Source organism: Blennius ocellaris (assembly GCF_963422515.1).
Source record: "Blennius ocellaris genome assembly, chromosome: 16".
Lineage (NCBI taxonomy): Eukaryota > Metazoa > Chordata > Actinopteri > Blenniiformes > Blenniidae > Blennius > Blennius ocellaris.
Window position 1 is genome coordinate 18,228,313 of NC_137665.1, and position 23,850 is coordinate 18,252,162.

General features: G+C 40.9%; 1 protein-coding gene across 7 annotated transcripts in view; it reads left to right on the plus strand.

Annotated features, from left to right (window-relative positions):
• Positions 1–21,353, plus strand: part of rbfox1 (RNA binding fox-1 homolog 1) — an 86,003-nt gene extending 64,650 nt beyond the window's left edge. For 3 of the 7 annotated variants that reach the window (XM_080511525.1, XM_080511528.1, XM_080511526.1), the window contains 2 exons: positions 11,327–11,402; positions 18,734–21,353. In XM_080511525.1, coding sequence (XP_080367651.1) covers positions 11,327–11,402; positions 18,734–18,913 — 256 coding nt within the window. In that variant the 3' untranslated portion in view covers positions 18,914–21,353. Of the gene's footprint in view, positions 1–11,326; positions 11,403–18,711 lie in introns of all 7 variants that reach the window. The other 4 variants (XM_080511527.1, XM_080511529.1, XM_080511531.1 and 1 more) reach the window with 3 other exon arrangements.
• The last annotated feature ends 2,497 nt before the right edge of the window (positions 21,354–23,850 follow it).

The window sequence follows — 23,850 nt, forward strand, 5'->3', positions numbered from 1 at the left end:
CACCGCATCACTGAGCGCAAGGAGGTCCTTGTGCAATTTACTAGCACTCACTACAACTTCCATGGCAGGATTCAGGATTATATTATTTGCCATCATATTATTTTCAAGACCACGAAAAGCTGACGTTTGTCTCCGTCCTCGACCCCCAGAAGCTTGGGGAAAAGCAGCCGCTTTTTTAATGTAGCAGCTGCAGCTGAAGCAGAGTTGTGAACGTAGTAAAGGTATTTATTCTGGCTACACGAGTATCTATCTGTGACGCAATGGCTCTTTAAACTAAGTTTTTGCATGCCATGGTTTTTGTAGCCATCAAAAAGTTATTGAGGGGTGGATTGACCCAGCACTAGCGAAGGCCTGGGTCTGAGATGCCTGGCCCGCCACCGCATTTTCCCATAAAGTTTTGAATTTGATCAGTAAATATACTTCCAGACAAGTCATTTGGCCTATTTTCAATATTACAAAAGACTTAAACAAAAGAACTCAATGGCCCAGACCACACAACATAAAACACTTGGCCAGTACAGGTACACATGCATTTGTAGTTTAAATACATATGCAATGTAGCATTGACATTTGCATAGAAAAGGGATTTAATATTAGTGCATATATATATATTTTAGTTGTCTATAGCCTGACTTCATGCTTTAAGGACATTGTATGCAACCGTTCATTTGTAAATGGTGAGAAGTGAAGTACTTTTCTCCATCGTCCAATTGGTGGTATCTGCTGTCAGTACAACGAGAGTAAATTTCACTATGACACCTCGTATCATTGGGATGCACGGCTGGTTTTGTGCGGGGAAAAACATTCTGACATTTGAATGGTGTCTGACCCACATACATATGCTTAGTTAAATCCACCCGTAGAGGAAGAGAATGGGCTTCAGGAGGCTTTAAAAAAAAAAAAAAAAATGGCGGTCATCCCACCATCGCACACACAATGCGTAGACAGTGGCGTGGCTTTGCACTCCACCGCAGCTGTTCAACAACTGTAGGCCGCGAAGGTGGAGGTCTGCAGGCGCACCTCCACGGGCCATCTGTGCCTCGCCACGCCGTCTCCATGTGGGTCATGTTTGTAGCCACCGGGGTAGCAGGAAGAGAAGCACCGACAGCTGCTCCCGGGAGACATCGGCAGACCGCCGCCCGGATCCCGTGACACACAAATCGGCGTCAATGCGTCGCAGCCACTCGTGCAGATGCACTAATACAAACCCAACTTTTGTGCATTTGGCAAATTGTTATTCTCTCTCACATAAACTAGCAGAGGTTTTTTTTTTTTTTGTTTTTTTTTTGGCCTTTAACATAGACGAGGAACTTTTCTTCACTCGAGCAGTTGAATACAATCTGCAAGTCAACATTTTGTTCTCCTAATATGGTCATTTATTTGGTTGTCCGAGCTCATTAAATGAAGCTCCTGACACGTTGGAGTCTGGACGTCACAGGAAGCGCACGATTCCCCGGTTTTGTCGCACAAAGTGTTACCTCTCCTAAAAATAGTGGGCTGTCAAGTCTCATTCCAAAATATCAGCACGCACACACACACACACACACACAGACACACACACACACGCACACAGACACAAACTTCACTTCAGACCTCGTGGTGACAGCCGTGTGAATATTTCCTGAAAAATGTCAGGCTTTCCTCCCACTCAGTCCACATATTTTAACACGTCTTTAGTGGGGGAGAATAAATTGGGCCAGAAGTAGTGAGATGGAGACTTCAAAATATGACCCGGCTGATTCCACTCTGATTCCCTCTGCTCACAGGAGATAAGCTATTTTTTTTCCCTTTTATGCTCCCTTCAATGGGATACTTCATTGTTTCAGGAAATTCTATCACCGCTCTACTTGCGAGTATCTGATAAGGAGATTAATGTGAACCTGATTTCTAAGTGAGGTCCTACAACCACGTATTACTCATCAAGCTCATATCGGGGGGGGGGGGGGGGGGGGGGGGGGGGGGGGGGCACACACACACACACACACACACAAACACGGATTAACTCATCATACTTCGTTTGTTCAACCTGTTTGCGAAGATAAGTTTGTGGCTGCAGAGGAAGCTAAGTCCATCCATCCATCTTTATAACGCCTTAATCTATTTTCGTGCTGCAGGGCAAACACAGAGAGAAACACAATCTCCAACACACAGTCACACCTGCCGGGGACTCAGAGTCGCCCATTAAACTCATACGACCACACTACACACAACACAACATGGCCCCTCAAACCCAAAACTGAACGGGATCTTCTTGGTAGTGTTTACTTATGAGTACTCATCCAAGATGGAGACTTCACCTGAAATGAAGCCAGGTGGAAGTAGAGATGAGAGTGAATCATTCCGATTCTCTTATCGATTCTCATTTGGAGAAAAGGGCTCGGGAGTTACCTGCAGTATCAACAGCAGGAGACGTGTTAATGTCGCTGCTGGGTTTGAGATTCACTCTCACATGCGAGTATCATTTCCTCCCTTTGATGAAAAATCCACATTATAAATATCGTTTGTTGCGTCTCCGCCGTTTGGACGCCGTGTTTCCTGCTGGCTGCATTGCACCTTTGCATGACTACTCCTGCGAATGACGAGTGATGATGTCATTCGTGCCCACTGTCGTCAACAAGGGAATCGTTTGCTAAATTGGCAAACGATTCCAAGGAATTGAAACCCCGGGGACCGGTTCTCAACGAGTGCGCCCGGCACTGCTTCAAGAGCTGCTGTCACTCATGGTAATATCAACCTCTTGAGCTGTGTGACGTTATTATATACCAATATTCCTTTTCTTTTTTTATTTGTACACTTTTCAGTGCATTAAGAAAACATTTTTTTTTCCTTTTATAACATTTCATGAACTTAAACACCCCCGAGCTCAAACAGGGTCATATTATACAATTTAGTGATGTCATAAATCAGTAAATAGAATTGCATACATGTGAGGCATACCCATATATAAGCATAGTAGTTACAATTGTAAAGGTAGGGACAGAAATACAGTTGTAATGTACTAGAGCTTTACTAGAGAGTAAATATCAATGGCTGTCACTCCTCAATTATCAAATCAAATGTATTGTGCTTGAGTGTTTTTGTGCTTAAGTGTCTTAAGTCAGTAGATTTCGGGGGGGTGGGGGGGGGGGTGGGGGGGGGGGCGTCATGTGCTGCTGGCAAACAGGCACAGAAGGGCAGTTCATACGTAACCATATAGTGTTTATAGGATAACTCCCCAGCTGGGAGTTCATTGAGTTGGTTCAGCAGGGTCTCCAAACCCTTGTAGATGAACATGTCAGTGAGAATTATTATTATTATTATTATTCTATACCAATGTTCTAAACAATAATGAACATCAGGCTGTGTGTACCAGATGTGTACACGCAGCCTGATGTCATTATGAGAGGACTTTGTACTGGTTGTACTTGTTACGTAAATAGAGACATTCATAGAGACATCTCCTCAGCTGGCCTTTTACAGGTTTTATTAGTGATCTTTTTCTAAATGTCTATTTTGTTTCTCAGTTGTTGTTTTTTTTGCAACAGATCATCTCCCATATTTATTTTAAGCTAAATTCAGAGTTTTATTTGCTGTAACGCTCTGATTTGTTTGATACTTTATGTGATCACGGTTCATTTTTGGGCTCAGAGCTCCATGAAACTGTGGAAAACTCAAACCAACATGAAAACAGCATCATGTGCAGCAGATTGATCTCCTGTAAACAAGATCTAAAGCCAACAAAACACTCATCTGAACACCGTTTGCACTCATTTTTCTCAGTTGAACACCTTAAAAAACACAGAAATATTTGCGTGAGCATTGGAACTGAGCACATTTATCCAGAATCTAAAGGGTAAATCAGACCCACACTGGTTTAACTCTCTAATATCTCAGATGCTGAGTGGGTGGACGTGTGATTGTTTAGCTGAGTAATGCTTGCTATGAAGTGAGAGTGAGAACTACTACAGCACTTTGTTTCAGCTGTGGTTGTTTTAAAAAAACAAAAAAAAGTGCGATAGAAATAAAGTTTAAAGAGGATTAGTACACTTTGAGGATTAAAGTGGGTGCGAGTTTTCAAACCTTTCACCGTTTATTTATTACAAATAAACACAAAAAATGAGGACGACTATGAATTTCTTTTCTGTCTGGGATTATCGCTCCCATTTTTACTGTCACCACAACTATTTCTCTGCGTTCTCCGTCCCGTTTGCTGTGCCGGGTCATACAGGGTCGCTCCCTCGCAGGTTGACCGGGTTTTGATCCGGCGGTCCAGCTGACGCAGCGCCGGCGTCTCGGGAAGTGTGAGAGGTCAGCGCGAACTCCTGCGGCGGAAAAACCAAACTGTCATTTCGAACTTCGGTAAAGCAGCGTTCTCTTGTCAGGCCTGCTGGCGGCTGTTGAGAGAGCCGCAGTGACACGGCTGATGTGACTGCTCGGTGGGTGTCGGCTCGTCACCTCCAGCCCAAAGGTTGGAAAAGCTTCAGATTTCAACACCTTCTTAAAAAGTGGGCGTGCGGCGGTTTAGCTCCTTGGTTTCTGGGGAGGATCAGGAACACTATTTATGAGTTTAAACAGTCGGGACATCCCGCCGTTTGTTTGATCGCCGTTCAGACAGGAAATCCACACAATCATTACTCCTCAGCGCATTAAAGCGTCATCAGTTAATGAACCATCATATACAAGATAGACACACCTCTCACATCATCCCTTCTGTCACGTTATTAGAATGAGGTCGGACGAGGAATCCCCCAGGACCAAATCATTACGCACACTTCAACTTGCCAGTGACAACGCGTCATTAGATTTCATGAATATACACAAAAACACATCAGTCACTTGGAGTCTGAAGTTCTACGGTGACTTGGGGTCTCTGCAGGAAAGATCTGCCCTTTGGCTCTGCTGTCAGCGTAAAATCTCTTCGCAGTGGCTTCAGAGGAGCTGCAAGAGGAAGTCAAACTACCACCCACGTCCTGTGTCTGCTCACCTCTGGGCTCCGCTGACAGTGAGGATAATGACTTCACCCCATGAGGAACTCACCAAATCAAAAAGTGCTGCTCAAAATTATAACCACAACAATATGGGTTTTTTTTTTTACATTTATATTCCATCTTTTAGACATAAAACGCCTCTAAAGGCCACAAGAAGCGTGTGCTGGTGAGGATCTATGTAATGATACAAAGAAAATCACTTCCAAAATGAGGATTCATTGCAACGTTCACTGCCGGTCACAGTCGTCCGACTGATAATCAGAAAGTTCAATTAGACTCACGGTGTCACAGCGGCTCCTTCTTTAACGTCATAATGAAAATGTCCTGCTCAAGTCTGTCTTTGAGCGAGATGCAGTTTAAAAGTGAAAATACATCATGTAGCTGACGTTTATTTGCCACAGTCAGTATTTTAGTGCTGAAACTCTCGTATTTAACCTGAAAAAAAAAAATCATCAAATGTTTATCTTTTTACAGGTCACTCATCACAACACTTCAACAATGACATTTTCCAATGCCAGATTGTTAAGATAACAATAATACCATAGCATATTAACTTATCTATAACTTTGTTGTGGATATGCCTTAAATTAAACAAAATCACACATATTTTGTGATTTTTAGATCAAAAGAAACTTCTAAATAGATCATTTCACAACTGGATCTTATAAAATGTCTGCACACTGCGTCGCACCATTGTTTTATCATATATTGTATCATAAAGTACAAATACCAGACTTAGTATCAGGCGTTTATATTCAAGAATTTTTATTTGGTTATGTGCACCAGTTTTTAAAAGCACGAGACAAAACGGACCCGAGAAATGAGTTCGCAAGAGTTTGTTTTCCAAAGTCCGGAGGCGAAGTGTCCGAGAGCTTCAGGCTGCAGGGAATCGAAAGACGAGCTGAGGTTCAAAACTAGAGAAGAAAGGAGTAACACAAGAAACTCTCAGAAAATAACGAGCTGCTGGACGTCTGCAAGAAGAGTAAACGAGACGCTCTGGCAGCGCATGTGAGAGAGGGAGGAGTTTCTACACTCAGGTGAATCACATGAGGGGATTAAGGCCTCGTTCACACTGCAGGGAAAAGAACCGAATTCCGATTTTCTGCTCACAAGTGACTTGTGTCCGACCTGTTCTGTTAACATTGCAATTTCTGATTTTTGCACACCAGACCCTGATCATATGTGATACTAAATCTGATGTATCTGATGTTTACAGCCGTTGTCTAAATGATCCAGTCGCAAATATGCGACTTCCACGTCATTGACATGTGACTGCGAATGAGAATGTTAAAAGATGTTCTCTTTTCTTTTTTTTTCTCAATCTCCTTCTTCGTTCCCTCGTCATTTTGTCTAGATTTTGTCTGCTCCTTTTACACAACCACTTGACAATGGATCTACACGCCCTGACCTGTGTTGCCAGATTGAGTGGGATTATTTGTTTATGTCATGTTCTTTATGACACATATACCAGTTCTAAGATAAGATTCTACAGGTTGAGATTTGTTTTCATATTGAGGTTGGCGTGTTTTACATTGTGCTTAGGCTGGTAACAGTGAGTCAGATCTGGCAACCCTGGCGCTGACCGGTGTAGCATCCAGGTTTACTTCTCTAAACAGGGAACTCGGCGTGACATCACCACGTCTTCTGGGCATGACGGTCACTTTTGGGGTCAGATAACGTTCACACTGCAGTCTGATGGAGGTCGAGTTTGAAATGGAGTGAGAACAATCACGCAAAGAAATCTGAATGAACATAGGCTCGGATACAAATCTGATGAGTTAGCACATATGATCGAGTGACTGTCTGGTTTGATAACATGGTAATTGTAACGTTCACACTGTCGCAGAACAGAAGGATACGGGTCACTTGTAAGCAGACTGTACAACACTAAGTTAAAGAATCTGTACGAGCAGAATCTGCACCGACTCGCGATTACGCAAAAATACAACGTCGTAAGCGTGCGCCAGGAATGTTAAAGGAGCTAAACATGGACAGAACTATCCCCCTTGCTCTATTCTCGTGTTTGGGGGAAAATCCCCCAAAAAAGAAGAGGAGAACATGGACGCAGTCGTGACTCGGATAAAGAGAGACAAACTGACGATGCAAATTTAGCAAAGCGTGTACTGGCATTCCAGTGTCGTGTGGGTAGCTACGTCACGTCACCCTGTATTTCTATTGGTTTGTTCAAGGTGGCGCTGTGACTCTCGGTCGCAGGCTTACAACCGGCACCTCGGCCATCACGTTTAGGAAGAAACGGCAAGAAATTACCAACTCTTGTCTGATACAATAGATAAATATCTTGCTGAGAACACTAAAAGAGTACTAAAGCTGAATTCTGCCGTTGGCTTTTTGTCGATGAAACTGTGTTCTTGTACGACTCTTTCTGTACTTTCGGTGATCCCCTGATTTCTTGCAGCAACATTTCTGTGCGTAACATCAGCAGTGGGGCTTGATGATGACAACATTGTGCCCTAAGTGCAGCTTCAAACAGCCACTGTGAGCTCAGCTCCATTATTAATGCTCCGATGACTGATTCCCATCGTCTCATCTCTATGAGCTTAAAAAAAAAAAAAAATCTGGACTGTGAAGAAAACCAGGGACAGAAACAGCAAGCGGGAGGACGCATAAGGTCATCAGCCTGTAGCGCTTCCGTATGGCTTTAGAGCGGCATGATATACATTTCAAAAATATTTCTGCTTTTCCAAAAACTTTTTCCGACGCGCGTTCAGGACAGTTTAGTGGAGCCGTGGAAAATGTTGTTCGTGTGTTTATCTTTCACCTCGGGGTCACTTTAGAAATGCATTTCAATCTAATTGCGTTTGAATTTCTGTTGTAGTTGGAGCTTACTGCGCCCGCACACACACACGCACACGCACACATACACACGCACACACGCACACACACACAGATGATGGGTTAGCTGCTCTGCACTGTGAGATAAGATAGGTCAGACGCGGTGCTGGGCTGACTGTGGGTGTTGGGGGGACTGCATGGTGAATAGCAATGTCCAAAACTAATCGGGATTAACTTCTAATCGCTTCAACCACTGGGCCGCTATGCAAATCAGCTCAATTATGGGCACAGGCCCTGGCCTCTGATTGGCTCTTATCATGACTGGACTAGGACTGGGAGGGATGGCGATGGGGAGGAGGAGGAGGAGGAGGGGATGGAGGAGGGGGTGGATGTGGCATGGTGGATGCTCACCAGGAATAAAGCTGCTGTCTGTTTCCTCTCTAAAAATAGAAGCCTCGCTCATTGTCTGTTTATGGATTTTTTATTTAATTATTATTTTAATTTTTTTTCAAACTGGAAGCTTTGGGCTTTATTTCTTCCTTGGCGTCATGTGACCTCCTTCACATTTCCTGTGACTGTTTAATCACAATCGCCTTTTGTTTCACGTCCGTATCGGTCTCTGAGGTTGCGGCCTCTTTTGATTTGGTATTATTATCGCCGAGCAAAAGGCAGAATTGATTCTTCTTGATGGTTGTCGTTCCTAATAAAGTGGCTGGTGAGTGGAGAGCAGAACAGGCCCTTGTGACGGTGTGTTCACTCGCCGGTAGTGCTTCTTGTGCCACCATCAGGCCAAACAGGTTAACACAGCACCCTCTCGTCTAAATGTCGGACCATGTTTCCTGCTCCTCAGACCCATTTTGCAGAGAGATAAGAGGGAGAAGAGAGAAAGAAACACTTAGACGGACGGCTACGGGTTTGAAAGATAAAAGTCTGTTCAACCTCCACACCTGAATATATCAGACATCGGTGGCTGCCAGGCTGTATTTTTAGGGATCAGGTCTGGAACGGTTCCTCACCCGGGGTCCGAGGACCCTGTTTCAGGGGTGAGGAGGGAGAGTCTGCATGTTCCTCCTGACTAATTTAGATCTCAGCTTAACAGGAATTTTAAGAGAGACTAATTTAGGACAGAAACATAGGATGAAAACAATAACGATGGTCATATTCATTTCTTGAGAACAAACACTGCACCGCTCTCAGTTATAGTTTAAAACATATCCTAAGACTCCCTTACATAATTGGCTTTAAAATATTCAACATAAAAAAGCTGGTCTTTATTACGTTATTGTTTGCTACAGCATCAAACAGTCTAATAATAATCATTAAGATTTTTTTTTTTTTCTGAAATAATAAAATCTGACAATATGATTTAAAAGCGAGTTTGAGTGGGAGGAGGGTGTTGTGATTGTGTTTCAAGTGGCACCGACGCATGTTTTTCAGACATTTTAAGTAAATCCAGGCACGGATAAACAAGCCGGTTGGAGGCAGAGGAGTTATATTGTTAATTCTAAATAATACGTTTAATTATGCTGCTGCCGCCCTCCCACCTCTCTGCAGTGTTCATGATTATTACTGACACGGCAACAGGAGTCAGAGCAGAAAGGTAATAAATACACACTGTGGGATTATCTTATGAAGCAAAACAAAAAGCTGCTTTACAAGCTCAGTTTGAAGTCTGTCAGTGACGTGCTGCAGAGAACCTTCCACAGTTTGTGTTATTGTTGTGCAGTTATTCATTAAAGATGTCTGTTTTACACAGGCCTTGTTGTGTTTCATCACTTTAAACATAAAAGCTGCAAATGAATACATACAGGAAGATACAGGAAATAATTTATTGTGATCTTTTCCAAGTTTCTTGAGCTGTTGGGTAGTTTTAATCACACAGTGTTAAAAAGAAAGATAATTAGCTCATTTAGATTATTTTAAAGTTACTCTATCAGAATAGAAATCTTTAAAGGAGTCACATTATCCAGCTTTTCAACACTTTCCCACAGTCTTGTTGGTTGCTTTTCCTTGATTCTCCTCCATTAGAACATTGAATCACAGGAGCTGCATTCAGAATCTGTTGTGTCTGTGTGAGCTGGACTGGCTCCGCCCACACATGTCCATCTATGGGAAGAGGAGGAAGTACTTCCTCTCGTGGTGCCATGTGCCAGAGCAGAGCTGCCTGATTGTGGGAGGAGTCAAAGGGGAGGAGCCTAACTTGATTGTGATTGGCTGAACCCCCGATGACACTATATAGGGTTTGATCTCTGATTGGCTGGTTGGAGCAACACACTTTTTAAAACTTGGAACAAGCCAGGGAGAGAGAGGACACACCTTCTACACTTCTGGGGCGTCGGTCCAGGAATGGGTACAAATATTACTGTTGAAGACCTTTAGAAAGTTAGTTTTAAAATCAACTTCCCACAAATGTATCACTTCTGCACAGAGAATAAACCAATACATGAAAACAAGACCATTATCACTAATTTCCACAAATTTCCAACCTGCTGTTTTCCAAATCGATCACATTTGATGACTGATCGATTGATTGATCCTTTATTTATCTCTCAAGGTAAGGAGAGGAGAGAAAAACAAGGCAGGTCCCAAGCTATGCTACTTGCAAATGGACATATTGTGTGATTAGGGGAAGAAAAACAACTCCTCACACAGCACAAAAACAACAACAACAACAACACAATTACACCATAACAAAAGCACATGTGGTGGGAAGGGAGGGGGAAATTTAAATGCTGGAGATACGTGTTTGAATGTATAGACGAATTTCCTTCAGAACAGTATTGACAGCGTATTAACGATGGACGTCAACAACTAAAACCGGCTCCTAAATGTTTTTAATTTTCCCCGTGTGGAGTAACTTTAAAAAAAAAAAATACAGGAACTGCTTCTCAGTATTTAATTACTTGAGAGGAACAGACACAACAAAATAGAATAGAATAGAAATGCAGATCATCAGGAAAAAAAAGCAGTTCAAGTTTGATGCTTTATTAAAGCAATATTATGGAAGTTAGTTTGTGAAAAGAGGGTTAAAGCTGCAGGAAATAAAAATAGTGCAGGACTTAACTTGTGGACATTTGACTTTGTATCTGGAGGCTTAAGCACAAACTTTGGGAGGGTGAAATTATATTTGTCCTTTGAAATGGTTCAGGTTTTGTGGAAAATAGATTCCATTAAAATAAACTTTTCCTAATGTGTTTGCACTAAAACAAAGATTTGAGGCGTCATTGTTATTCAGAGGATTATTTTAACTGAAATGAACTTGGCTGTCGCAGGGAGAAATGCTCAAACAGCTGTGAGTAGGAAGGATGAATAGACTCTTCGTTCTGTCACAAATACACCAGTTTATTGTTATTCAGCCAAGAAGAAGAAGATTGTTCTCCGATCGGTCGATGATAATATTTAATCCACTTTTGCGCAGCCTTGTGCCTTTTCTTGCTTTCTTTTTCTTTTTTTTTCTTTTTTTTAAATTCAGATTGGGGTCGTGACACTAATATATGCACTTACTCCGTCTCCCTCTGAATGACGGACTGAGTTTCACTGAAACGTCTCTCATTGTGTCTCTGCAGTTACGGACGAGTATATGCTGCCGACCCCTACAACCACACACTCACTCCAGCAGCCACATACAGCGTTGGTGCCATGGTAAGCCTGTCAGTCTCACTGCCCCCACCCCCCACCCTCCCCCTCCCCCTCCGCCTCACATCGCCCACCATCCCATTCCACACGTGGACATTTCATTCTTCTCGCTCATGCTTCACGAGGGATCGGTGGGAAACAATACAAGTTTCTTCTGCGTTTGCATTTTAAGCGTGAATCTGGAAACTGTTTGAAATTTAGGGCGTCGTTGAATTAGTTGCTGATTGGAAATTCGATCAAATAATAAAATGTGTTTTTGGAGCTTCCACTCACACTCAACCACTTGGGATCATTAATCCTTCAGATATGAGGCCAGTGAGATGATGCTTTATAGGAACTGTGCAGAAAGGTTCACTTACAAACACACACACACCTGGAATGGAGTTTGAATATTCACAATCATAAACAAGATGGAAGCTCATTTCATTTCGTGAATATATCGGCATAGAATTAAAGCTTTTACCTCGTCGGGTTTTACAGTTCAAATCGCCTCGACATCAGGAGCCTAGTGGCAAGGCGCCAAATTACTATCCCACTATCCGTATCATTTTATTAATTTTATTATTACCATTATTCAGCCATTATTTGCTGCAAGTAACTCATCCTGTACCGTGGGGATCACACACACAAAAAGCATATCAAAACCTGCAGAATACTCAGGGTATGTTGTTATGACTTATGTTAATGATTCAGCCAACCTTTTCCAAATAAATACCCAAAAAACTGCAAAAAAAATAAACAAATAATTCCCATACAAAGCAGATGGGAGAGGCACCATCATGGAGGAGTTGAAACGAGATCAGCATCTGTTGCCATGGAGACGCTGAGATCAAGGGAGAGAGAGGCAGGTGCTCAGAATTTCCTCTGAAACGTTCTGGGTTTTTTTATTTAGTATTGTGTCTGAGGGTTAAACCATCAACCTGTTTTAGTAACTGAAGCTCTCGTCACCTTATGTCAAACATAAACATCGGGCCCGTGGAGCCAAAACTGGAAAATTGCAGGACAATTGCAGACAAAAAAAAAGACATTGAGAGCAGTTTTCAATTAAAGTAGCAGCTCTAACTGACGGGACTCAGAATGAGAGGAGATGGCATCAATGTAGTGTCATTCATTCTAATCCCACATTTTAAAAATGTCACTTATCCCATACATGTTTATGAAGACGTGCTCAATTGTTCTGCCGTGAAAATATTTAACCCCCCCCCCCCCCCCCCCCCCCCCCCCCCAAAAAAAAAAACGAACAAATGGCTCGGGTTCAGGATAGAAATTCTGTAATGTGAAAGGATTTTGAAGTGTTTAAAACCCGCCCATCATCCAACACTAGCTGTGTTTACATTCTTACTAATTCCAGGATCAGATTGTCCCGTTTACATAAAAGCGGAATAAACTCGAGCTGCTGGTTGCTTTGCAATGACACATACATATGTGTAGAGAATCTCCAAATTCTTCAGACTATAGTGGGGGGAGGCGGAGCTGAAGAGGAGGAGGACTGAAGACTTGGTTTTTAAAGACGTTAAAAGTCTACTTCTTCTTCCCCAATTCAGTACTGCTGTTGACGTGTGTTTGCGATGCACTGCCCCCTGCAGTTTGGGAGTCGGAACCGCGTGTAGTATAAATGACAAACACGTTCTCTCATGCTGATTCCGCACAACACGCCGGTGCGGGAATAATAATTCAGCCTTGACGGCGCTCCGTAGCCTCCGGCTGTCTCTGCATGTGGAAATCGGGAGCGTGAAAGATAAGATCCACCTTGGGAGCTGGCATGAAAAAATGGTTTACACGTACCCGAGTTTTAAGAAAAAAGAACAAAACAGATATTTCCCTTCTATGTTTACAAAAAACAAAATCTTCATTTACACAGACCCACGTATGCAGCTGGTTCAGAACTGCTATGAGCATGCCAAACCTGTAGGGGGCGGTGTAACAAGAAATATGAAGCCATGATAGCCTGTCAGAATCCTTGAAAAAAGGATGAAAGATGAAAGGTTTCCTTATTGTTTCAACACATCTCCAGCATTCAAACTGCTCCTTCGTGTTTCCAGGAACCTGAAATGAACTTTGTTTAGAAGCAGTGAGAGATTCGAATACAATGACGAATACAACTTCCTCTCAAACGTCCATTTCCTGAAAATAAATCATCTCTCAACCTGAGGCCAGCTGGGTTAATCCATCCTTAAGATGAGGTCTGATCCAAATCCAAATCCAGGAAAGAAAAAAAAACAAAAAACTCAATAAAGTGTCACATGAGGGACATTTAATGGTAACTTCATATTCAGAACAAGACTTAATTTGTCGACTGAGGCTTTTTTTCAAATTCAAATTCAAAAGAAGGCAGAAGTCTGAGCATACGAATGGTTGAAGTCTGGTTTTGGGCAGATTCTCATTGGACTTGCTGGTTTTTGATCTCAGGATCGTCACATGATGTTTGAACAGATGAATAAAAAAAACTTTTTTAAAAATACAGTTTGAACTGTTGTGGTGAAATTGTAAACGCAGGTGAAACATCAATTAATTTGTATCTAACGATGGGATACAGAGATCCCCAGAGATATTTTACCAGCAAGAAAACTGAAAAGACTCTTTTTTTTAAATACAAAGTAAAAAAAATGGAGACATGAAAGGAGATATTTCATCGATAAAAACACACACACACAATTAAAAAGTACCTGAGATAGAATACGTTATGAAATCCTGCTGCGAAGGTGTCATACATGATGATAAATAAATAAATAAAACTGAGAATAAATGAGCTAAAACAGAATGAACTGGACGTTATTACACATACAGTATTTACATATTTACCATCATTGTGTTTTTAGCTGAGATGAAATACAAAGAAACTACAAACAGAAATAATAAAATATGTTATCGATAAATTAAAGACGAAATCTGAGTGACCGTGTCTTCTGTTGTTATAATATACTTAGGTTACTGTTCTTTCATTCAAAGATCGAGGAACCTAAATACAGTGTGGTCGCCGGAACAGTCGTGAAGTTGTTTTAAATTTGCTGACGGTTGAAATGAACTTCTTCGACAAAATGCAAACATGCAGTGAGACTGGAAGGAGTAAGAAGTCGAGTCTCTCTTCGCCGTCTGAAAACAGAAAAGTGCTGATCAGACTTGGTATCGAAGGCTTGAAGGATCCGAGTCGCAGTGAAAACTGAGATCAGCAGCAAAACATTATGGAAATTTGCTGGAATGTGATTTCAGTAATAACCCCGCTAATGAAATTTGAATTCTTCTGAATCACTCCTCGGATCTAATTTGGTTTTTTGGTGGGGGGGGGGTTTTTGTGTGTTTTTTTTTTTTTTTTAAGATTTGCAAGTTAAAGTTTGTAATTACCCGGAGAATCAGCTGGTGTTACCTGAGCAGGCGGGGAAATGGCGTCAGTGTTTCATTTATATTCACAACCTGCCAGAAGAGCAGCCGGAATATTGAGTGTTCATTAAACGCATGTGGCACTTTTGAAATAACAGCTTTTTTTTTTTTTTTTTTTTTTTCCCCACCACTAAGTGCTGACTCCTGCAATTTCAAAACAAAATCTCCAAAACTTTTTTTTTTTAAATTGAATCTACTGCTTCAACTAAAATCAGCCACATCACACACACACACACACACCCTCCTCTACCCATCATTCCATTTCTGGTCCTCGGTGTTCATGAGCTTTCCAGCAGCGCTGACATCCCCTCACTTAAACTTAATTGAATTTGTCTGTGTTGCTAACGGCAGTCCAAATGCCACATTAATCCCGCCTGCAAAAGGTGATGAATGTCTTCATGCCTTGGCAGCCGAGTCCATGTTAGTTATTATGTTTCTAATTTGGTGGATCCCACCTCGCCCCACACTCCCTGGTAATGAAATAATTACTCATTTTGATAATTAAAATCCCTGGTGGTGCCACAGCTGCGGGCTGCCGGGGAAGTAGTGATCAGAAAAGACGAGACCAACTCGGGCAAAACACGCGGCCGCCATTCGTCAAAACCGCCGCGTCGGGAAGCTTTTCCATTGGCTCCCGTCAGGATCGGTTCAGAGTGTCGGTCAGGTGAGGGTCAGGCTACATTAATCCTCTTTACTACACCTGTTGTGAACGGAACGTCTTGTTGTATTTCAGCTTTCATTCATATTTAAATACACACGTGCATTAGGATTATTAACAATTTATATAGTTGTTGCATTATTTTAATGCCAAACTAAAGCATTAGTGTCCAAAAAAGTAATAAATCAGAATTACTGACGACCTCTTTGGTGTTAAATAATATACAATAACATGTATTATTATTATTATTATTATTATTATTATTATTATTATTATTATTATTATTATTATTATTATTATTATTATTATAAACAAAGTAATTAAAATAATAATAATAATTATTGTTGTTGTTGTTGTTGTTATTGTTATTATTCTTATTAATAATAGTAATAAAAATAACAATAATAATCTATTGTTTCTTGTTATTGTGCTGTATTTTTTGCACTGGACCAACTTCACATGATCATTAAACCAGTTATAGCAAAAAAAATGTAAGAATTAAAAAAATAATCAAGAAATAACAAATACAAAGTGAACATAAATGATAACAAATGCTATGCGAAACAAGGGTCAATCAAATTAGTGCGATTAAACTAGATTAAGATACCTTGTGAGAAGACAACATAAAATGGTTTGATGGAAAAGGATTTAAAATACAAATCAAAAGTAATGTATTAAGAATCGAATAAGGAGAACTACATAGTGAAATATGCACAAAGATAAAATGAAAAATCGAAATAAATACACTTTAGAGTCAAGGGATCAATTTGCTGTTTTTAACTAATTTTGCTTTTATCTCTATATTTTAGCATTAATTTCTTTCCAGCACAACCTCACCTATGTGATTTTACAATTATTTACTCATTTTTAAGTGCTGGTTGAACACACTGGACCTAAAACTAGAAAAAAAAAAAAGAAAACACAAAATTTGATTAGGAAAAATTTAGATTTTACAAATGTGTAATGAAAAATATTCACAACTTAGAAAGAAAATCCAATTAGTTTATGTACAAACTCATCATACCTGCATTATTGTTATTATCATAGTTGTTCAGGTCTGGAACACATTTCACCGCAGGGGGCCGGGGACACAGAGGGTGTGTCTTAATAGTCCTCTCCTTTCCTATCCACTTTTCCTTTACCCACGAAGAGTTTGATAAGGAGTGTTGGAATTCTCAATAAGCTCGGGAAAGGAGGTTCTACCTTGAACAACTTTAAATAATCTAAAACCCAGATCCCAACTATGATTGTTATGGATGTTGCAAAACAAAACAGTAAAGTCAGCTTTGTGTGCCGCCTCGTCTCAGTTTGATTGGTTATTTATTCACCTGGCAGCCTCTCTTCCTTTGATTTCAATTCAAACCTTGTGGTATTTGAGATCATATCAGTGGTTAGAGACACAGGGGAAAGTCATAGAAATGTGCTTTTTGTGGTTCATTTTCGGAAATTTGTAGTTTTTTCTCCACGGCAGACGTCACTAAGCTGCGCCGCCGTCCGATTATTAGTACGTCACCTAGTGGAAGTGTGGCGCAACTGTCACAACGTGATCACCTTTCCTTGACGCCTTAAGGAAGTTTCCTAACACCTTTCCTTAATGCCTTAAGGGAGTTTCCTAGCACCTTTCCTTAACGCCTTTAGGAATTTTCCTAACACCTTTCATTAACGCATTTAAGAAGTTTCCTAACACCTTTCATTAACGCCTTTAGGAAGTTTCCTAACACCTTTCCTTAACACCTTTAGGAAGTTTCCTAACACCTTTCCTTAACCCTGTGACATCACCCACAGGGTTAAGGAAGAGTGGATAGGAAAGGAGAAAGGAGGGACTATTAGGAAGCACCCATGGACTGCCAGGCAAGCCGTTGTTGTCTGCCCATTCCATCATAGCAACACCTATGCAATTTCCTGATTGGCTGGTTGGGGTGGACTTTCAACCAATAGAAAAGGTCAATTTTCTCTTTTTTTTTTCTGCTCCACCAACTCACACAGGATCAGCTGTTTTACCACAAATCCGGAGAAAATGTGCACATAAGGTTTTTATTATTATCATAACTCTGGTTTTATTTGACCTATCAACAACATTTTAAAAAAGTTTTAAAGCTTAAAATGCACACTTTGACTGGGGCTGCTGCTTCCTGCTGCGTCACGCAAATTAGCCATGTGTCATGTTGTGTAAGGGGATTAAATATAGACAAAGATGCATGTAAATACCATTTTTATTGAAAGCCAAATTGAAGAAGTTTTTTTTGAGGCATTCATTTAAATGTTTCACACTTGAAAAATCTTAAAATCGCTGCTTTAGGTGGTAATGTCCCTCAGTGTTTGTTTCAAAGTTCCAGACCCAGTAGTTTTCTTCTGTCTTTGGACTTGCAGGACGTTGGTAAACTGACTCCCTGCACCACCCAGTGGCACAAAGTGGTATTGCAGTGACTGACGAGCTGTGGCTCACTGGTTCTGTCATGTCACGAGAGCTACGTTCAGATATGACATGTAATTTCCCCCCCAAAAAATCCATTTTATTGTTTGAAATTAGTATTTTTACTTCTCGTTGTGAAACAGTTAAAATTGGAGTGAATATTCCATCGCGCCCCTTACATCTGAAGTAAATCCAGTGAAGATGTTGAGACTTGCTCTCCGGTTTGAAGCCGGATGAGAAGCGGCGTCCTCTCCGCTTCATTAGGAGACCAGTCGATGGCGGCGGATTCGTCTGGAGACGCACAGATCAAACTTCTATTGATGTTTCCTTTCAACTGCGACCCGCGGAGACTGGCGCGCGTTTTTTTTTTTTTTTTTTTTCTCAGACTCTCCTAAAGTCCACTGTTGCATCACCTCCATTCAGCGTAAAGCGGCATGATCCACGCAGACGATCCTGGACTCACCGCCTCCGATTCATCTCCTCTTCCCTCCCATGTCTTCATAGTTGTATTGACTGGATTTCTTTCACATAGCGGTTGGCATGCGCCCCCGGCATGAAGCGTCTCGCTGTGCTTGCTGCATGACGATTGCTCCGGTCATGGGTCTTTTCATCCCCCATGGGTTTGCACTGGAAACGTAACCACGGTAACGTAACGCTGAACCTCCGGCCGTGTTTGATGCAGGAGTCGGTGGAGCTAACGAGGCTTTATGTGTGTGTGTGTGTGTGTGTGTGTGCGTGCGTGCGTGTGTTCCCTTGTCTTTGTGTTTCCGTGTGAGCGTGTGCGTGTGTGTGTGTTTGCGTTCTGTCCTTGGCGTGCGTCTCCGTGTTCGTCCATGCATGTACGTGTGTGTGTGTGTGTGTTTCAGAATGCATTCGCGCCACTGACAGATGCCAAAACTCGGAGCCATGCCGACGACGTGGGGCTGGTGCTGTCCTCTCTCCAGGCTAGTATATACCGGGGAGGCTACAGCCGCTTCGCACCCTATTAGCAACACCTCCGACCTGTACGCCAACCTTCCAACGGGACAGAAAGAAAGTGTGTGTGCGCGCGAGTGTGTGAGCGAATGAGTTTTGCGACAGAGCGAGGAGAGAGACGTTACTGAGGCCTGGGTATTGCAATACATGCAGTTTGTGCATCATTTCAGCATCTCCTAAGAGAGAGGTACACAACAACAACAAACAAACAAAAACAAAAAAAAAAATTAAAAAAAAAAAAAAACTAATTCAAAATAAAATAAAATAAAATGACAGCTGATATTTTTCATCTATACCTCAGATATTTTGTGCTGTGTATTTTGATATTGTGGGTTTTTAATTTCTAAAGATTTAAACATAGTTTATCAGCTGTAGAAGTTTTTTCCATGGTACTAATAGAGAGCTGCTAGAGTTACGATTAGGACACAAAGGAAATATTTATCAGATTCAAATTGTAAAGGCTTGTATAGAAATCCAACCTGTAAGATACGTCATAGTCACACTTTTGTTTTGTTTTTTTTTTGTTTTTTTTATGTTTTGTAAGAGTGTTACGGTGACCATGCTCGTCAAGTGTCGTTGTTTTTTCTCTCTCTCTGCTTCTTTTGGCGCTTCCTCTGTCAGTCGACGATAGATTTCCTTTCTGTTGTTTTGTTTTGCTTTGTTTTGTTTTTCTTAATACTTGTTTTGGTTGGAGGGACGTGGAGAAGCTTTGGACTCGTGGAGACGCAGACTAAAGCAGCATGAGAGCTCTTTTTCAGGCCTAAAGTGAAAAAAAAAAGAAAAAAAAGAAAAGAAAAGAAAAAAAAAGAAAACTTGTCTCTTGTTACAACGAGAACAAACCTTTTACATGTAACTACAACTCTGCTTCCACATGCTTGACTTGACCAAACCAGTGTAGCCGTGCGCTCTCGAGACGAAGGCATACAAAAAGTGTAGTGCGATTACCAAAACAGTTATTGAATTATTGTGAAAAGTCAAGGAAGACTTAGCGACTTTCCCTCGGTCACTTCATTTGATGTCGTTGTTCTGTACTTGTTGAAAGAAAATGTGAATTGTCGTCGGGTTTTATTCCGTTACTTTCAGTCACACCAGGCTAATGTGGGTATTTACGTTTCTGCAAACGTCTCAAGCTCTTCCGTTTCATCCAAACGCTCCGGCATTCACTGGACAGCTGGCGGGGTTTAGCGCTAGCCCACGCTTCTGCCTCACGGTTACTATCAAGATAATCTCACTGGGAAAGCGGCTCATCGATCGAATCGGTTCCCCTGACGTTCATCACCACGGCTACCATTAGCATTAGCGTTAGCATGTGTCAACACTGCCTGGGATTCATCAGCAGCCTGGAATATAAATCATCTTCCTTTTTCTGTTTTGTCGCTGCTTCTGTTTATTGCCAGGCGCTAATGTCCAGATTATAGAGCATCTTCCACCTCTAACATCAGATTATAGAGCATCTTCCGCCTCTAACATCAGATTATAGAGCATCTTCCTCTTCTAACATCCAGATTGTAGAGCATCTTCCTCTTATAACACCAGATTATAGAGCATCTTCCTCCTATAACATCAGATTATAAAGCATCTTCCTCCTCTAACATCAGATTATAGAGCATCTTCCTCCTCTAACATCCAGGTTATAGAGCATCTTCCCCCTCTAACACCCAGATTATAGAGCATCTTCCCCCTCTAACACCCAGATTATAGAGCATCTTCCCCCTCTAACACCCAGATTATAGAGCATCTTCCCCCTCTAACACCCAGATTATAGAGCATCTTCCTCCTCTAACATCCAGATTATAGAGCATCTTCCTCCTCTAACATCCAGATTATAGAGCATCTTCCCCCTCTAACACCCAGATTATAGAGCATCTTCCCCCTCTAACACCCAGATTATAGAGCATCTTCCTCCCACTAACTGATGTAACTCAAGTAACGTCTCTACTTTTTCAATAAGTAACTATTAACTGTAATCAAGTTGTAATTTTCACTGACTTGCAGAGTGAAACTGTTGAATTGACTTGTTAATCCAGTGAATCAGTTATGAAAGAAGAAGCGAAGCGGACATGTGATTTTTGCAGAAACGTACAATGCCAGCGTTGTTCTGGACTGACTGGACGATATATTTGTGTAATTTTTTTTTTTTGATGCAGAGCAGCACAATGATGGAAACTGATGCACGCCACACGTCCGTCTCCAAGGATGCAATCCTCACCTCCGTCACTGAGCATATAAATACACCGTTTCATTTAGAGTAGAAGAAGAAAAACTGTTCCACGGCTGAGAATAATTACAAATAATCCCAAGATAAACATCGACTAATTACAGGTCATTACTAGATGATGTCTCTGGTTCTTTATTTTCCCCCCTTCTCATCGGTGAATGCAATGCATTTTGGAAATAATGTTTTTTCTATTTATGATGACAGAAATATTACTTTGTTTTTCTTTTTTTTCCTCTGTAATGATGGCATCTCTGCACTTTTGTAAATGATCTTGAGACTGCGAGGTAATTAATCTCTAAATGAACTAACGCTACAACAATTAGTGGCGACCGCAGCTGCTCGCAGCTTCCACAGGGGACACCGGGGGGGCGCCGGGTGGGGGTGGGGGTGGGGGTGGGGGGGTCCACATGTTGTTCAGGCTGTACATTTACTGACTAAATTATGTGGTTATTACTTACATTACTACAAGCCAAAGGTTCCTGGTAGACATATCCGGCGTGTTTTTGTGTATAGTCAAGATTCTACATAGAAGTATGAGATTATGGTTAAAAAAAGAAAAGGAAAAAAAAAAAAAAAGGAAAAAAGAATTGCCATGGCAACTAAAACTGTTTCACCATTTAATAGCTTCACACACAAGCTGAGAAATGGAAAAGAATTAGAGCCACGTTGAGGAAGTATTAACGTTGCATGTCCAGCAGGAAAAGGGCGGAAACACGAGCAGGAGCTGAAACTTTCTGAATTCCAGGCGTCAAGTTTTGGGCCAAGTGTTTAATTAATCTGCATTTTCATTACTTGCAGTATTAAATTGTGGGGTGAGTTTATTTTTGCCGCTTCCTTGCTTTGAAAGGTGTAAAAAAAAAAAATTTTAAAAAGCAAAAAGTCTCTCATGTTCAATCTGGAACTCCCAAAGTGTGAAACACCAGATTTCCTCATAAGGTTTTATTCGATAAAAAGTAAATGTTTCTCGTCTTGCCATGCTTGTTGTTGAATATCTGCTAAACTTTTATAAATCGCCTGTTATTATTGTTACACTCACGGATTGCGATGAATAGTTGATCATTTTCACTCAACGGAAGTGCACAAACAACAAGTTTCATCATAAAAAAAATGTGTGTTTGAATCACATGACCCAAAGTTATAATGTCCTTTCATCTGTTCTCATCAACTGAAAAGTAGAAATCCTGCGAGAAAAAAAGGCTTTTTAAGGCCCCAGATTTCCCACCAGCCACACTTTGAGAACCGCTGCTTTACATAAAGATACAGATTGTAACTAACCGTTAGTCCGATTAAATCGTGTTCGGTCATTTTCTTTCACTGAACATGTTTTGTGAGTTTTCTCACACTCTGTAACAGCTGGTTTGACAAAGAAAAACCATTATTGAAGCACTTTTGCATTGTGGAATACTGAAAGAAAAACCCAACTTTCCCCAGACTTGAATCCACGTTTGGTTACTTTAGGTCTGGAGTGTGGAGCAAAGTGGGCTTTTGATTATTTAGATATTTGTTGTTGTTTTTGTTGTTGTTGTTGTTGTTGTTGGCTACGGTTTCGTGGCGTCGGTAGAAACGTGGTGTCGGATTTTAGTTTACAAAACTGCTCCTGACAGCTGCTCCGTGGCTCTAATCCTCTTCCACACTGATTTATGTAGATGTCTTTTATATAAACTTCCAATATATTCATTGGTATAATTGATGACTTTTATATTAAGGGACAGATTTAAAAAAATATATATATCAGCGGCCTCAGGCGCTGTGTCTATTTTATGCTTTGGTTCTGTTTATTTTGCCTTATTTTTTTGTTTGTTTTTGTTTTTGTTGTTTTGATTTGGGGTTTGTTTTTTTTCATAGTTAAAATTGAAGGTGGGAGGGGTTAAGTATAGTAATCCAACAATGTATTATATTTGAACTGTGCAGTGAAGATGTTCTCTTATATGAAATACACAATGGTATAATGTTTTAGATTTAGAAGAGTAGATCAGTTGTTAGGGTGACCTATCTATTTTTTTTTTCTTTTTAAATCAAATCATATTCTGATTTTTATCAAATCTTTTTGGAATAATGTAATCACAGTGTACATACTCTCCATCAGCTGTTTCTCTTTTGTTTACTGGACCATTTTCAACACGCAAAACTTGTAATTTTCACATGAACTTGAGACATATCAGTGCTGTAATTGTAATTTTTATTAACTTTTTTTTTTTCCCCTTTTTTTTCTTTTTTCTTTTTCTTTTTTAAAAATGAGTTCTGCTGTTTAAGATACTTTGTCCTTCCTGTCATGGCCATCCTTAACGAGACATGTTTTTCTGTTGTATTTTATAGAACTCAACCTTTAATCTTTGAAAATTAACTGTTTGAATATTACAATACTAAATAAATATGAGAACTAAATGATTTGTGAACAGGCTATTCTACGATGTAAATAGAGTTAATGGAATAAATCTGTAGTGTATTTGAAAAGCGCTACACGGGCGGCGGGAGACGGGCTGTGGCTGCACTGCAAGCCAGCCGGCAGGCCTCTCCCGGGCCACATTCTGTTTACAACTACTCCCAATTAGTGGTGTCGTTACATATCTCCCTTTTTTTGTATTTATAACGAATTAGATAGGACAAACTCTCAGATGCATCACATGATGAAAAAAGGCAGCAGTCAGAGCCTCGGGGGGGCTCGAACCTTTGTCTGTGTGCTGTGTGTGAGGACAGAACCTGGGCCTCCTCCTGTACGTCCTCACTATGCTGAATGTCTGGCTCCGCAACTACTTTATACAAGCTCTGCTTCCAGTAGGTGTTGTGGTTCAAAAACAAGGCTTCCTACCCC